The 14,496-nt window shown below is 43.7% G+C and overlaps 1 protein-coding gene across 1 annotated transcript in view; it reads left to right on the forward strand.

Moving 5' to 3' along the window:
- The first annotated feature begins 7,183 nt into the window (after positions 1-7,183).
- The window catches only part of ccdc6b (coiled-coil domain containing 6b), a 75,509-nt gene continuing 68,196 nt past the window's right edge, over positions 7,184-14,496 (forward strand). The window contains exon 1 of the mRNA XM_063071577.1: positions 7,184-7,489. Coding sequence (XP_062927647.1) covers positions 7,232-7,489 — 258 coding nt within the window. The 5' untranslated portion in view covers positions 7,184-7,231. The remainder of the gene's footprint in view (positions 7,490-14,496) is intronic.

The following is a 14,496-nucleotide window of genomic DNA, read 5'->3' on the forward strand; positions in this document are numbered from 1 at the left end:
CTTTTATCCTATTCTATCATCAATCTGACTCTTCCCTCCAACATAGCCCTCTATTTTTCAATCACCCATGTGCCTATCCAAAAGTCTCATAAATGTCCCTACTGTATTTGCCTCTTCCACCACCTCTGGCAGGGTGTTCCATACACTCACCACTCTGTGTAATTTTACTTCTAAACATCCCCCCCCCCAAAATCACAAACTTTGTGGTAAAAACAAATGCCAAAAGCACCACACATTATCTAAACAGAGGAAGACTGTCTGTGTGCCTAAAGGTGTGATGTGATAACAACAATCCCCCGACCTGGCCCTCCAGTGTATTTGTAAGCCAGACCCTCCAACCTGGTGACCGTCACCATCATTTCCCAACATGGTGGCTGGCTCAGCAGATCTCGCTCTTAAATGAACTGGTCACTTTCCAATTACTGGTGGCCAGCTAAACCAGGCCATGGTGAAGAAGAATCTCCTCACCAATACAGTTCTGCCACAAATGGATGGCTCAGTTTGAATGAGACCCAGGTAAAAGGACAGGACTCTGTAGGAGGAAGAATGAATTTTCTGCCCAACAAATTGTTAAACCAAGATGCCAGCCAACAAGGCAGTGGACTGTGGCTAAGCAAATAAAGGAAGGGACAAAATGGTCCTCATGTCTTGCAAAATATTTTAAAGTTTTCCAATTTCTTCTTTCCTGCAGTTGCTATTTTTCAGCTGTATTCTTTTTCCATAGACAGCATGTGCACTATGAGGTCGCATACCATCGAGAAAAATAGGACACAACTGAGAAATATCACTAGGATTCCCATTGTCAATCCGCAATGAGGAAAAAAAGTCATCGGTACTTAAGAAAGTCAATCTCTCTGAGTGCAGAGTTCAGCAGATCAACCCATCAAGCTCAGTCAGGGGTTCTACAGGTCACCAATCACCAAGTGGAATGACTTGTTCTATGTTCTATGGACTTAGCAGTGAGTGGGTGATGGAGGATAATTAAGACAATCAGGCACAAGTATTTCATAAACACAACAAATTCTGGAAATCCAGAGTGACAAGCACAAAGTGTTGGAACTCAGCAGGTCAGGCAGCACCTATGGAGAGGAATAAACAGTCAATGCTTCAGGCCAAGACCCTTTATCAGGAACAAATATTTCAACATCATCTCAGGCAAAGTATTTGCTTGATTTGCACTCAACTCATTCCCTTCACAAGATGTAGTAGGGAATAGCTACAGGAGGCTATGTGATAACTCTTCAAGGTTTCTTCAACAGTATCTCCAAATAAATCAAGCCAATCTAGAAATATATCAGTGAAACCGGGTTTGCACCTGACATTCTTCGAGAAATTGGACTCACTTGAGGATCATCTGGGACAACCATGGAGAATAGTTCCAAAAGCCTGAACTATGGCAATATAGTTTCAAAGCCAGAGTTATGATTGCATTTCGCAAACCTTAGAATGGAGGCACAGAAGATCCCTAACCATGAACTTAGTATTTCTAGTTGAGTAAGATAGTATAGATTTTCAGAATCAGATTTAGTATTACTGGCAAATGTCATGAAATCCGATATTTTGCAGTAGCAGTACACTGTAATACATAATAAAAACTAAACTACAATAATAATGTAGTAAAAAATAAATGAAATAAGTAGTGCAAAAAGAGAAGATGAAAGAAAAGCATAGAGAGGTATTGTATATGGGCTCACTGTCCATTGAAAAATCTGACGGCTGAGAAGAACAAGCTGTTCCTGAAACATTGCGTGTGTACCTTCAGGTGCCTGAACCTCCTCCTTGATGGTAGCAATGAGAAGAGGGCACATCCTGGGTGGTCCTTAATGATGCAAACTTAGCCAGCTCCATCATGGCACCAGCAAGAGAAATAAAAATAATAAGCATTTTATATTAAGTTATGCATTATAATGATTATGCAGTACCAACCATGGAAATCACAGTTTGATTTGTATTACAAACTTTTTTAACCGAAGATTCATTACATAAAATTACACTACATTATAGATGCTTATGAGATAGTTTTTTTGAGCAGCTTGTGGTTGGAAAGCACTAGGGATTGGGTGTTGTGTAATGAACCTGATTAGATAGGGAGCTTAGGGTAATGAAACCCTCAGGAGGCAGTGATCATAATATTATAGAATTCACCTGCAGTTTGAGGGGGAGAAGATAAAATTGGATGTATCATAATCACAGTGGAGTAAAGAGAATTACAGAGGCATGAGAGAGAAGCTGGGCAAATTTGATTTGAAAGGGACACTCGCAGGAATGAAAGCAGAATAGCAAAGGCTCGTGTTTCTGGGGGCAATTCGGAAGGCGCAAGATGTGCTCACCCTAAAGAAAAAGCGTTGTAAAGGGAGGAGGAGGTAATTGTGGCTTATGAGGGAAGTCAAAAAGAGCACAAAAGCAAAAGAGCGGGCATAACACATAGCAAAAATTAGTGGGAAGCCAGAGGATCGGGAGACTTTTAAAAGCTAACAGAAGGCAACTAAAATGGCAATAAGGAGAGAAATGATAGCCAATAAGATAAAAGAGGATACCAAAAAAAATGTTTCCCAGATATACAGTATAAAGAGTAAAGGAGAAGTGAGAGTTGATCGTCACTGGAAAATTAACACTGAAGAGCTGGTAATTAGGGCGGGGGGTGTGAAGAAATGATGGGTAAGTATTTTGCATCAGTCTTCACTGTGGAAGGCACCGGCAGTATGCCAGAAGTTCAAGAATATCAGGGGACGGAATTGAATGTTGTTGCCATTATGATGGGAAGGTGCTTGGGAAGATGAAAAGTCTGAGGGTAGTCACCTGGACCAAATGGACTACACCACAGGGTTCTTAGAAGAAGCTGAAAACATTGTAGAGGCGTTAGCAGTAATCTTTCAAGAATCACTTAGTTCTGGAATTTGAATTTCATTGGTGCTGGAGGATGGCAAATTGCAATTATCACTCCACTCTTAAGAAGGGAGGGAGGCAAAAAGATAGGAAATCATCGGCTATATAGACTGACCTCAGTTGTTGAGAAGATGATGTTGGAGTCCATTATTAAGGCTGAGGTTTCAAAGTACTTGGAGGCATTTCATAAAATAGGCTGAAGGCAAAATCAGAATAGTTTCCTTAAGGGAAAATCTTCCCTGACAAACCTGTTTGAATTCTTTGAAGAAATAGCAAGCAGGATAGGCCAAGAAGTGTCTGTGGATGCTGTTTACTTGGATTTTCAGAAGGCCTTTGACAAAGTGTCACAGAAAGATGCTAAACAAGGTAACAACCCATGGTATTACGGGAAAGATACTAGCATGGTTAGAAGATTAGTTGATTAGCAGAAGACGAAGAGTGGGACTTATGGGATGGAATGGGTAGGGTAGGTCTGGGCTCGTCTCCATTTTGAGGTCACATGGGCTGGTGTCATAGAGACCTTGAGTCATGGAGGCACAAGTCACGTGGCACGGAAACAAGTTCCTCTGCCCTCCACATCTATGTTATCTCACTGTTTCATGTCCCCAGTCTATGAAAGCTCAGGATGAAGAAGTAGCATCTGGTAAAACACTGTACACACTGCTGCTGAACAAATTTCACAACGCATGTCAGTGATAAATAACCCGATTCAGATTCTGGATCAGAGGGAAATGGATGATGGCTCACAACCTCACAAATTACCAACTCCATTGCCACGTTCCAGTATTTAATCTATATACCTTGATAAACATCCAAGATCAAGTAAATGACAATGGTTGCACTGGACACATAGTTCTGATCAAGTTGAATTCAAAGACTTTTAAGGGAAAGAAGCTGGGAGATGTGGGAATAGTAGCAAAAGTGTTTGGATAATGCTTTGTCAGAGTTGCCAGCTACAAGACCATAAGATGTAGGAGCATAATTAAGCTATTCAGTCCATTGAGTCTGTTCTGCCGTTCCATCATGGCTGATTTATTATCCCTCTCAATCCCTGCTCTCCTGACTTTTCCCCATAACAGTTGACACCCCTTCTAATCAAGAACCTATCAAAACTTTAAATATACCCAATGTCAATGGCCTCCACAGATGTCTGTGGCAGGAATTCCTTGGATTCACCACCTTTTCGCTACAGAAATTCCTCCTCATCTCTGTTCTAAAGAGATATTCTTCTTTTCTAGGCTGTGCTGTCTGGTTCTGGACTCCCCCACTACAGGAAGCATCCTCTCTGCATTCACTCTATCTTGGCCTTTCATTATCTGATAGGTTTCAATGAGAACCCTTTCATTCTTTTAAACTACAGTGAATACAGACCCAGAGCCTCAGATGTTAACATTTCCATTCACTGAATCATTCTAATGAACCTCCTCTCAACACTCCCCAATGCCAGGACATCTTTTCCTAGATATGGGACCCAAAATTGCTCAGAATACTCCATGTGGTCTTATAAAACCTCAGCATTACTTCCCTGCTTTTATATTCTAGTCCTTTCAAAATGAATGCAAAGATTGCATTTGCCTTCCTCACCACCAACTCAACCTGGAAGTTAACCTTTATAGAACCCTGCCCAAGGACTCCCAGGTCCCTCTGCACCTCTGATTTTTGAATATTCTCCTACTTTAGAAAATAGTTCACATTGTTATTCCTTCTGCCAAAGTGCATGACCGTACACTTCCCTACTTTATATTCCATATGCACCTCCTTTGTCCATTCCCCCAATCTGTCCAAGTCCTTCTGCAGACACCTTGCTTCCTCAACACTTACCCGCCCCCCACTTATCTTCAGTTTATCCGCACACTTGGCCACAAAGGCATCAAATCCTTCATCCATATAATTGAAGTACAATGCAAAAAGAAACAGTCCCAACACTGACCCCTGTGGCACACCACTAGTCACCAGCAGGCAAATGGAAAAGGCCTACTTAATTCCCCATCTTTATCACAAGAAATTCTGCAGGTGCTGGAAACCCAAAGCAACATACATAAAATGCTGCAGGAACTCAGCAGGTCAGGCACCTACGGAAATGAGCAAACAGACAAAATTTCAGGCTGAGAATCTCCTTTAGAACTGGAGAGGAAAAGGGGGAAGACACCATAGGATAAAGGGAAAGAGGAGGGGCACTATTGGGAGCTGGCATAAATTAGTGGACCACCTTATCAAGCTCCTCCACTCCATATGCCAAAAGCAAAACTTCCCAGTGGCCCAACATTTTAATTCTAATCTCCTTTCCTGTTCAGACACATCAATCCAAGTACCATAATGAGGCCACCATGTGGAGGAGTAAGACCATATATTCCATCTGTGTAGTCCCCCACCTGATGGCATATTGATTTCTTCTTGCAGCAAAAAAATTTTCCTCTTTCCCCTCTTCTATTCCCCACTCTGGCCTCTTACATCTTTTCTCCTGCCTATCACCTCCCCCTGGTGTCCCTCCTCCTTCCCTTTCTCATTTGGACCACTTTCCTCTCCTAAGAGATTCTTTCATCTCCAGCCCTTTACTTTTCCCATCTATCATCTTCTAGCTATCCTTCCTCCCCTCCACCCACCTTTTTATTCCTACCCCTTTCCCCTGTCCTTTCCAGTCCTGAATCAGAATCAGAATCAGGTTTATTATCACCGGCATGTGTCATGAAATTTGTTAACTTAGAAGCTGCAGTTCAATGCAATACATGATATAGAAGAAAAAAAATAGGTAAATCAATTTACAGTATACATTAGATTATGAGGACACGCAGTCCTTTTTTATTGTCATTTAGTAATGCATGCATTAAGAAATGATACAATTTGTTCCTCCAGAATGATATCACAGAAACACGAGACAAACCAAGACTTAAAAAAACCCGACAAAAACCACATAATTATAACATATAGTTACAACAGTGCAAAGCAATACTGTAACTTGATGAAGAACAGACCATGGGCACTGTAAAAAAAAAGTCTAAAAGTCTCTCGAAAGTCCCATCATCTGACACAGACGGTTGAAGGGAGAAACTCTCCCTGCTGTGAGCTCCCAGGCTCCCAGTGCCACAAACTTGCTGATGCAGCATCCTGGAAGCACCTGACCACAGTCCTACTCTGAGTCCGTCCGAAAACTTCGAGCCTCCGACCAGCCCTCCAACACCGAGCACTGAGCACCATCTCTGCCAAGCGCTTCGACCCCGGCCCCGGCAACAGGCAATAGGCAAAGCCGAGGATTTGGGGCCTTCCCCTCCGGAGATTCTCGATCGCACAGTAGCAGCAGCAGCAAAGCAGGCATTTCAGAAGTTTCTCCAGATGTTCCTCCGTGCTTCTCACATCTGTCTCCATCAAATCAGGATTGTGTACGGCCCCTAGCAAGCAAAACAAGCAAAAAAACAGACAATATAAAACATCAAGACACAAAGTTATCAAAGCAGCCCAGAAGTATTCAATTCACCTCAGTCCAGTTCAATCTAGCACTGTGACATTCATTGACTGCAAGCCACAGATGCAGTCCACCCCAATCAAATTCACACAAAATAGCAATAAAAGAAAGAGCAAACTGAAACCCATCATAGCATGAACTACAGAGTTCTGACACAACAGTCTATGGGCTCCTCTTGTACAATGATGAGGCCACCCTCAGGGTGGTGATGGAGGAGGAGCAACCCCACATTGACTAAAGTTTGCCTCTTTAGCCTACCCCACTCTCCCTAATCCCCTTTCTGACCCCTCCATAGGCTGACCTCGCCCTTCCTCAATCAAAGCCACGACCCTCAAACTCAGCCCGTCCTCTCTTTAACCACTGCCATTTAAACCACGCCCCTTTCATTTTCCACCTTGATCTGGACCCGCCCCGCCCGAGGTAAACCACGCCCCCTTTGAACTGGCCCCTCCCCTCCCGAGGTAAACCACGCCCCCTTTGAACTGGCCCCGCCCCTCCCCAATCGAAACCAAGTTCCTTTTACCACATGGCAACCTTTAGCTGATAAATCCTGCATACCTGGTTAGCCCCGCCCCCTCGCTTTGGCCCCGCCTCTTTTCTGTGCCACCATAGGCTGGATCGGTACCCAATCACCATCCACGTCCCGCCCTAAGCCCCACCCATTCCATCCAATATCGCCCCTGCTCCAGAACGGTTTTTAATCCCCCCCACACTAAAGCGATGGCCCCTCCCTCCCCAGACTAGCCAAGCAGATGTCCCGTTCCCCAGGCCCCGCCCCTTCCCTGCCCATGGCTCCGCCCCCTCCGCGCTCCACCGTATCCTAGGCCGGACTCCGCCCCTCGTACTGGCGCACCAGCCGGCCTTGGGCGGCCAGCAGCTCGCAACATGGCGGACAGCGCTAGCGAGAGTGACACGGATGCGGCGGGGAGCTCGTCCGCGCTGCAACCCAACTCCTCCTCAGCTGCGTCTTCTTCCAAGGCCGGCATCGTGATCTCGGCGTCCAAGCTGGAGGAACTGAGCAATCGGCTCGCGTCGCTGCAGCAGGAGAACAAGGTGCTGAAGATCGAGCTGGAGACCTACAAGCTGAAATGCAAGGCCCTGCAGGAGGAGAACCGCGACCTGCGCAAGGCCAGCGTCACCATCGTAAGTGAGCTCGAGGCCCGCGGCTGGCCAGGGATCGGCGCCCAGCCGCCTTCTCCTTGTTTGGGGCCCCTCCGGCCAGGCCGGGCCAAGGTGTCCCGTTGTTTTGAGCGCATGGTGTTGGTAGTTGTAAGCCTGGTCTTCGAGCGTGTTGAGTTTGTATCGTGAGGGTGAGGTAGTGTCTCCCGTGGAATCGTGCGTGTGGAGATGCAGATACCCTGGGCTGCATGTTGCTCAGTTACGTGTATTTGTTAGGGAGAAGGAGTTACGAGGGTGGGGTGTTACATGGTGAAATACGTTCCTTATGTTGCCTATTGAGGTTGCCCAGAAAATGCCTTTATTAGTCTCGTTTTGCCTGTTTCGTTTAATCTACTAGTACCGTCGCTCGCTTAGAATCTATCTCTAAGAACAGCCAAAATGGCAACAGGTGTTCTGTGAATAAACTATGTTTGAGTGTAGGCTTTTTGTGCCATTATATAAATTGGTGTTGTTTCTGATTTATCACAAGTGCTTCCAAAAGGCAATCAGAAAGAATTAGAATGCGTAATAACTGAATGTGATTGCATTGCAGTAAACTGTAGCTACCGCTTGCAAAGTAGCTATGGCTTGTCTAGTCAGTGTTCGGGTTTCCTTTAATAAGTAATATCTAAAGATCGGGCTGTTCTTGATAACACACACAAAATGCTGGAGGAATTCAGCAGGCCAGTCAGCACTTATGGAGAAGAGTACAGTCAATGTTTCGGGCCAAGAGGTGATTGAAACTTTGCATTTCATCATTAAAGACTCCATTTTCATGGTATTCAGAATGTAGCTGCATGCTTTCCTGATAGATTGATAGGTAGGTTGATAGATTCTTGATTAGTCAGGGCGTGAAGAGATATGAGGAGAAGGCAAGAGATGGGGCTGAGATGGAAATGGACCAGCCTTGATGAAATGGTGGAGCAGGCTCGATGGGCCAAACAGCCTCATTTTGCTCCTATGTCTTATGGTCTTTCTGCACATCTAGACAAATCCGTCTTTGTTTACCTGTGATGGCAGTTGTATCTGATGTTCCTGGTTTCAAGGCTGTTAACTTCTGTTTGGGTTAGAGATTAGATAGACTTTGTTCAATGTTTAACTCTTATAAAGGCTGAACTATTTATGATTTCTGCACTAACACGATTGAGAACATCACAAGGAAATTAAATTTGCCTGTTTTGTCCAGCTTACTAGATGTTCAGTACTAATTAAGGTACTTCAATTTGATATTGCATCTAATAGTTTGACAAACTTCTATAGATGTGTGGTGGAGAGTATATTGACTGGCTGCATCACAGCCTGGTATGGAAATACCAATGCCCTTGAACAGAAAATCCTACAAAAATTGTGGATATGACCCAGCCCATCACAGGTAAAGGCTTTCCTACCATTGAGCACATCCACATGGACTGCTGTTGCAGGAAAGCAGCATCCACCATCAGGCCCACCACCACCCAGACCGTGCTGTTTTCTCGCAGCTGCCATCGGGAAGAAGGCATAGGAGCCTGAGGTCCCATACCGCAAGGTTCAGGAACAGTTATTACTCCTCAACCATCAGCCTCTTGAAACAGTGGGGATAACTTCACTTGCCCCATCACTGAACTGTTCCCACAATCTGTGAACTCACTTTCAAGGGCTCTTCGTCATGTTCTCAGTATTTATTGCTTATTTAATTATTTAGTATTATTCCTTTTTACTTTTATTTGCAGTTTGTTGACTTTTGCACATTGGTTGTGGGTCCGTCCTGTTAGGGGCAGTCCTTCATCGATTCTATTATGGATCTTGGATTTACTGAGTATACCTGCAAGGAAATGAATCTCACGGTTTAATATGGTGACATATATATTCTTTGTTTATAAATTTTACTTTGAACTTTTCACTCTGTGCAACACCGACACTCAATTCTGTGCTGGTGATCACAGCATTGAATTGTGTGGCATGCAAAGAAGCCTTGAGAGTACTGTTAAAATACAAAGCTTAATGATATACACCCCAAGAATGTGACATTAGTTATCGATGGCTCTGCTTTCTCTTTAATACACAGTGGATTCTAGTTAACTGGAGTAGCCGCTTGTTTGGGGCAAATCTTAAAGGAACAAAAACTAATTGAGAAAATAGCCAGGGTTCCCTTAATTTATTTGGAACACGATGCTGCTTAATTATGACATTATCAATTAGGAACTAATATAGTGTTATAGAACTATGGTAGTATTGATAATGTTCTAATTTGTTCTGTTTCTCATTTAAATACATCATTTGTTACTCAGTTAAATTGTAGTTTGTCCTATTTTATTGTACCTTTTAACTATTTCAATTATTTGGGTAGCAGCTTAATTGGGTCAAATGTACTGGTCCTGATGTGTGTCTATTAATTGGAATCCATTGTACCGTGTTCCTGTGTAGCCCCATTCATTCTCCATTCAGAGCACAAATTGACAAACTCGAGCAACATTTATCTAGTACATTTTTGATCCACCAAGTGTGTCAGTAAAAGGTTCACACTCTCATTCCAGCTTATTGTTTCATATCAACCTACTTTTAGCTCACAGACCCTTACTCTTTATGATTTTTATAAATGACTTGGATGAGGAAGTGGAGGGATGGGTTAGTAAGTTTGCTGATGACACAAAGGTTGGGGGTGTTGTGGATAGTGTGGAGGGCTGTCAGAGGTTACAGCAGAACATTGATAGGATGCAAACTGGGCTGAGAAGTGGCAGATGGAGTTCAACCCAGATAAGTTCATTTTGGTAGGTCAAATATGATGGCAGAATATAGTATTAATGTTAAGACTCTTGGCAGTGTAGAGGATCAGAGGGATCTTGGGGTCCGAGTCCATAGGATGCTCAAAGCAGCTGTGCAGGTTGACTCTGTGGTTAAGAAGGCATATGGTGTATTGGCCTTCATCAATTGTGGAATTGATTTAGGAGCTGAGAGGTAATGTTGCAGCTGGTCAGATCCCACTTGGAGTATTGTGCTCAGTTCTGGTCGCCTCACTACAGGAAGAATGTGGAAGCCATAGAAAGGGTGCAGAGGAGATTTACAAAGATGTTGCCTGGATTGGGGAGCAGGCCTTATGAGAATAGGTTGAGTGAACTCGGCCTTTTCTCCTTGGAGCAGCGGAGGATGAGTGGTGACCTTATAGAGGTGTAGAAGATGATGAGAGGCATTGATCATGTGAATAGTCAGAGGCTTTTTCCCAGGGCTAAAATGGTTGCCACAAGAGGACACAGGTTTAAGGTTCTGGGAGGTAGGTACAGAGGAGATGTCAGGGGTAAGTTTTTAACTCAGTGGTGAGTGCGTGGAATGGGCTGCTGGCAACGGTGGTGGAGGCGGATACAATAGGGTCTTTTAAGAGACTCCTGGACAGGTACATGGAGCTTAGAAAAATAGAGGGCTATAGGTAAGCCTAGTAATTTCTAAGGGAGGGACATGTTCGGCACAACTTTGTGGGCCGAAGGGCCTGTATTGTGCTGTAGGTTTTCTGTGTTTCTATGTAGATCATAAACATGAAATTCTGCAGATGCTGGAAATCCAGAGCAACACACACAAAATGCTGGAGGAACTCAGCAAGGCAGATCATAGATGCTGCCTGACCTGTTGAACTTCTAACATTTTGTGTGTTGCTTTTGTTCACTGGTGAAGTATGGCTGATATTAGTATGTACATTATTTAATGCCTGTGTCTAATTTTGCTGGTGAAATCTTGAGTTGTGACTATCTTGATGGTTAAAGATACTCCTACTTCCTTGACCGGCAGTTCCAGGATTTTGACCCTGTCATGTCAATGAAATTGCCGTATGTTTCCACCTAATATTTGTGTCACTTGGGTGAGTTGGTTTCCTGTTTGCAGTCTTGTACTTCCGTGTGATGATTTTTACAGATGTTGATGAAGCCTTTGCCGATGGTATAAATTGCACCTTGGTTTACCATTGTAGATTGCATGCCAAATCATTTGCTTCATCATGGACGCTATAGAGCAATGTTTTGGGTCATACTTAGTCAGTTGCAGTATATTATCCTTCATCTTGTTTATTTGCTGGATGCATGGTGTTTCAGCCTAGTGATAACGCCGGGATGTTAATGTTGAGATTTGGAGATATTATCACAGAACACAATGGAAGTATCATCAGGTGGATGGTATACTGGCTGATTTTGTTAATATGCCATGGATGTAAATTTGTGCGCATGAGGTCATATAAAATTTCCCCATCACCTGTGGGTAATGCTTTTGAACACGGGAAGGAAGTGGTTACTCAGTCTTGTTGGAGGACGAGGGAAAACTGATGCCAGTCTTCTGAAGAACTTCTGTATTGATATTCAGACTGAGTTCATAGGCTCTGATAATCATTGTTCCAGGCGTACATAACTGTAGTGTTTTCACCATGATTCCAAATTTAGTTTTATTTGGTCTCCTTTGCTTGTGTATTCGTGGAACATTATAGCACATGATGTGCTAACCTTTCAACCTATTCTAAGATCAGTCTAAAACTTGGCATCTCTTTGGTCACCCTTAACTGAGTAGCTTTTCTGCCCGACTGACCAATTTGCCTCAAAAATTATCCAAAGGCACTTGCGTCAATTAATATAGGTGATCCAGTAGCAGTCAGTAGAGGTGGGTGCAGGGGCAGGTAATGTTGAGGAAGCAGGGAGTCTGCAGAAGGACTTGGACGGATTAGGAGAATGGGCAAAGAAGTGGTAGATGGAATACTGTGTAGGGAATTGTATTGTCATGCACTCAGATTGGTAGAAGGAATAAAGGCATTTTCTCAACAAGGAGAAACTTCAGAAATCAGAGGTATGAAGAGACTTGGGAATCCTGCAATAGGACTCCTAAGGTTACAGATTGATTTGCTAGTAAGGAATACAAATGGCATGTTAGTATTTCAACAGAAACAGAATATAAAAGCAAGGATGTAATGATAAAGCTATATAAGTAATTGTTGAGACCACATTTGGTGTATTGTGAGCAGTTTTAGGCCCCATATCTAAAGAAAGGATGTGCTGATGTTGGAGAAGGTTAAGAGGACATTTATGAGAATGATCCCAGGAATGAACCGATTATGAGGAGCATTTGTGGGCACGTGGCCAAGTGGTTAAGGCATTGGACTAGCGACCTGAAGGTTGTGAGTTCAAGCCCCAGCCAAGGCAATGTGTTGTGTGCTTGAGCAAGGCACTTAATCACACATTGCTCTGTGAGAATACTGGTGCCAAGCGGTATGGGTCCTAATGCCCTTCCCTTGGACAACATTGGTGTTGTGGAGAGGGGAGACTTGCAGCATGGGCAACTGCTGGTCTTCCATACAACCTTGCCCAGGCCTGCGCCCTGGAGAGTGAAAAGACTTTTCAGGCGCAGATCCATGGTCTCGCAAGATTAGTGGATGCCTTTACTTACTTACTTGAAGAGCATTTAATGGCTCTGGACCTGTACTTGCTGGGGTTTAGAAGAATGGGGCAGGGGATCTCATCGAAACCCTCTGAATGTTGAGTGGTTGTGCAGAGGATGTTTCCAATAGTGAGTGTGTCTAGGGCCAGAGGGCACTGCCTCTGAATAGAAGCACATCCTTTTAGAACAGCATTGAGGGATTTCTTTAGCTAGAGCATGGTTAATCTGTAGAATTCATTGCTACAGGTGTCTGTGGGAATCAAGTTATTGGGTATATTTATAGTAGAAGTTGATAGGTTCTTGATTAGTAAGAATGTCAAGGATTATGGGTAGAAGGCAGGCAGGGGAATGGGGTTGAGGGAAAATAAATCAACCATAATCGTATGCCGGAAAGCAGTCTAATTCTGCTCCTATGTCTTAGTGATGAGAGAAAACTTTGAGAGAGATTGAAGAATAGAGTGAGTGGCTGTTACATAGCAGACAAAAATAAGCTACAAAGTTAACAGACCACTTGGTTCTCTAGTTTTTTTTTATGTTAGAGAACATTAAAATCCAGCATGTCGTTCTCTGTAACTTCTGCCATCTACAACAAATCCTACCACTGTACTCATCTTCCTACCCCCCGCCAACCTTTCTGCTTTCTGCAGGGATTGCTCTCTATGTATCTCCTTTGTTCACTCGTCCCTCCCCACTGATCTCCCTCCTGACAGGTGTCCCTTCAAGCGGGACAAATGCTGCACCTGTCCCAATATCTGCTCCCTCACTGTCATTCAGGGACCCAAACTCTCCTTCCAGGTGAGGCGACACTTTACCTGTGGGTCTGTTGCGGTGATGCATTGTATTTGGTGCTCCCGATAAGGTATTCTCTTAGTGAGACCCAATGTAGATTGCGGGGGGGCACTTTGTCATGCTCCTTTACTACGTCTACCACAACAGACAAGACTTCCTATTTCCTTTCCAAGTTATTGCCATGACTTTCTGTACTGACACTACATTCAGGTTGGGGAGCAACATCTCACATTCCTTCTGATGGCATTAATATTGATTTCTCTAACTTCTGGTAATAAATTCCCCTTCTCCTTCATCTCTTTTTCCGTTTCCCATTCTGGTTCACCTTTTACTTCTCTTACATGTGCATCACATCCCTCTGCTGCCCCTCCTCCTCCACTTTCTTCCATGGTCCACTGTCCACTCCTATCAGATTCCTCCAGGTTCAGCCCATCATCTCTTCCACTTTCCCCTCCCAGCTTCTTAATTCATCCGTCTTCCTAACCCATGCACCTCCCCCCTCACCTGGCAGCTTGTGCTCCTTTGCCCGGCCCCAACTTCTTATTCTGGCTGCTGCCCCTTTCTTTCTGGTTCTGATGAAATGTTGATTGTTTACTCCCTTCTGTAGATTCTGCTTGAGTTGTTGAGTTTCTCCTAAATTTTGTACATGGAGCTCTAGATTTCCAGCATCTGCAGAAATTAAAAGAAAATGACATAAAAGTATCAAACTAAATTAAAGCAGTCATTTTGGGCAACCATCACCTTTCATTAAAGGAAGTTTCATGCAACTGCCCATTTATACCAAACATTTTAATCACATCTTCAACCACAAGTCTCATTTC

The sequence above is a fragment of the Mobula hypostoma genome, chromosome 19, assembly GCF_963921235.1.
Source record: "Mobula hypostoma chromosome 19, sMobHyp1.1, whole genome shotgun sequence".
Lineage (NCBI taxonomy): Eukaryota > Metazoa > Chordata > Chondrichthyes > Myliobatiformes > Myliobatidae > Mobula > Mobula hypostoma.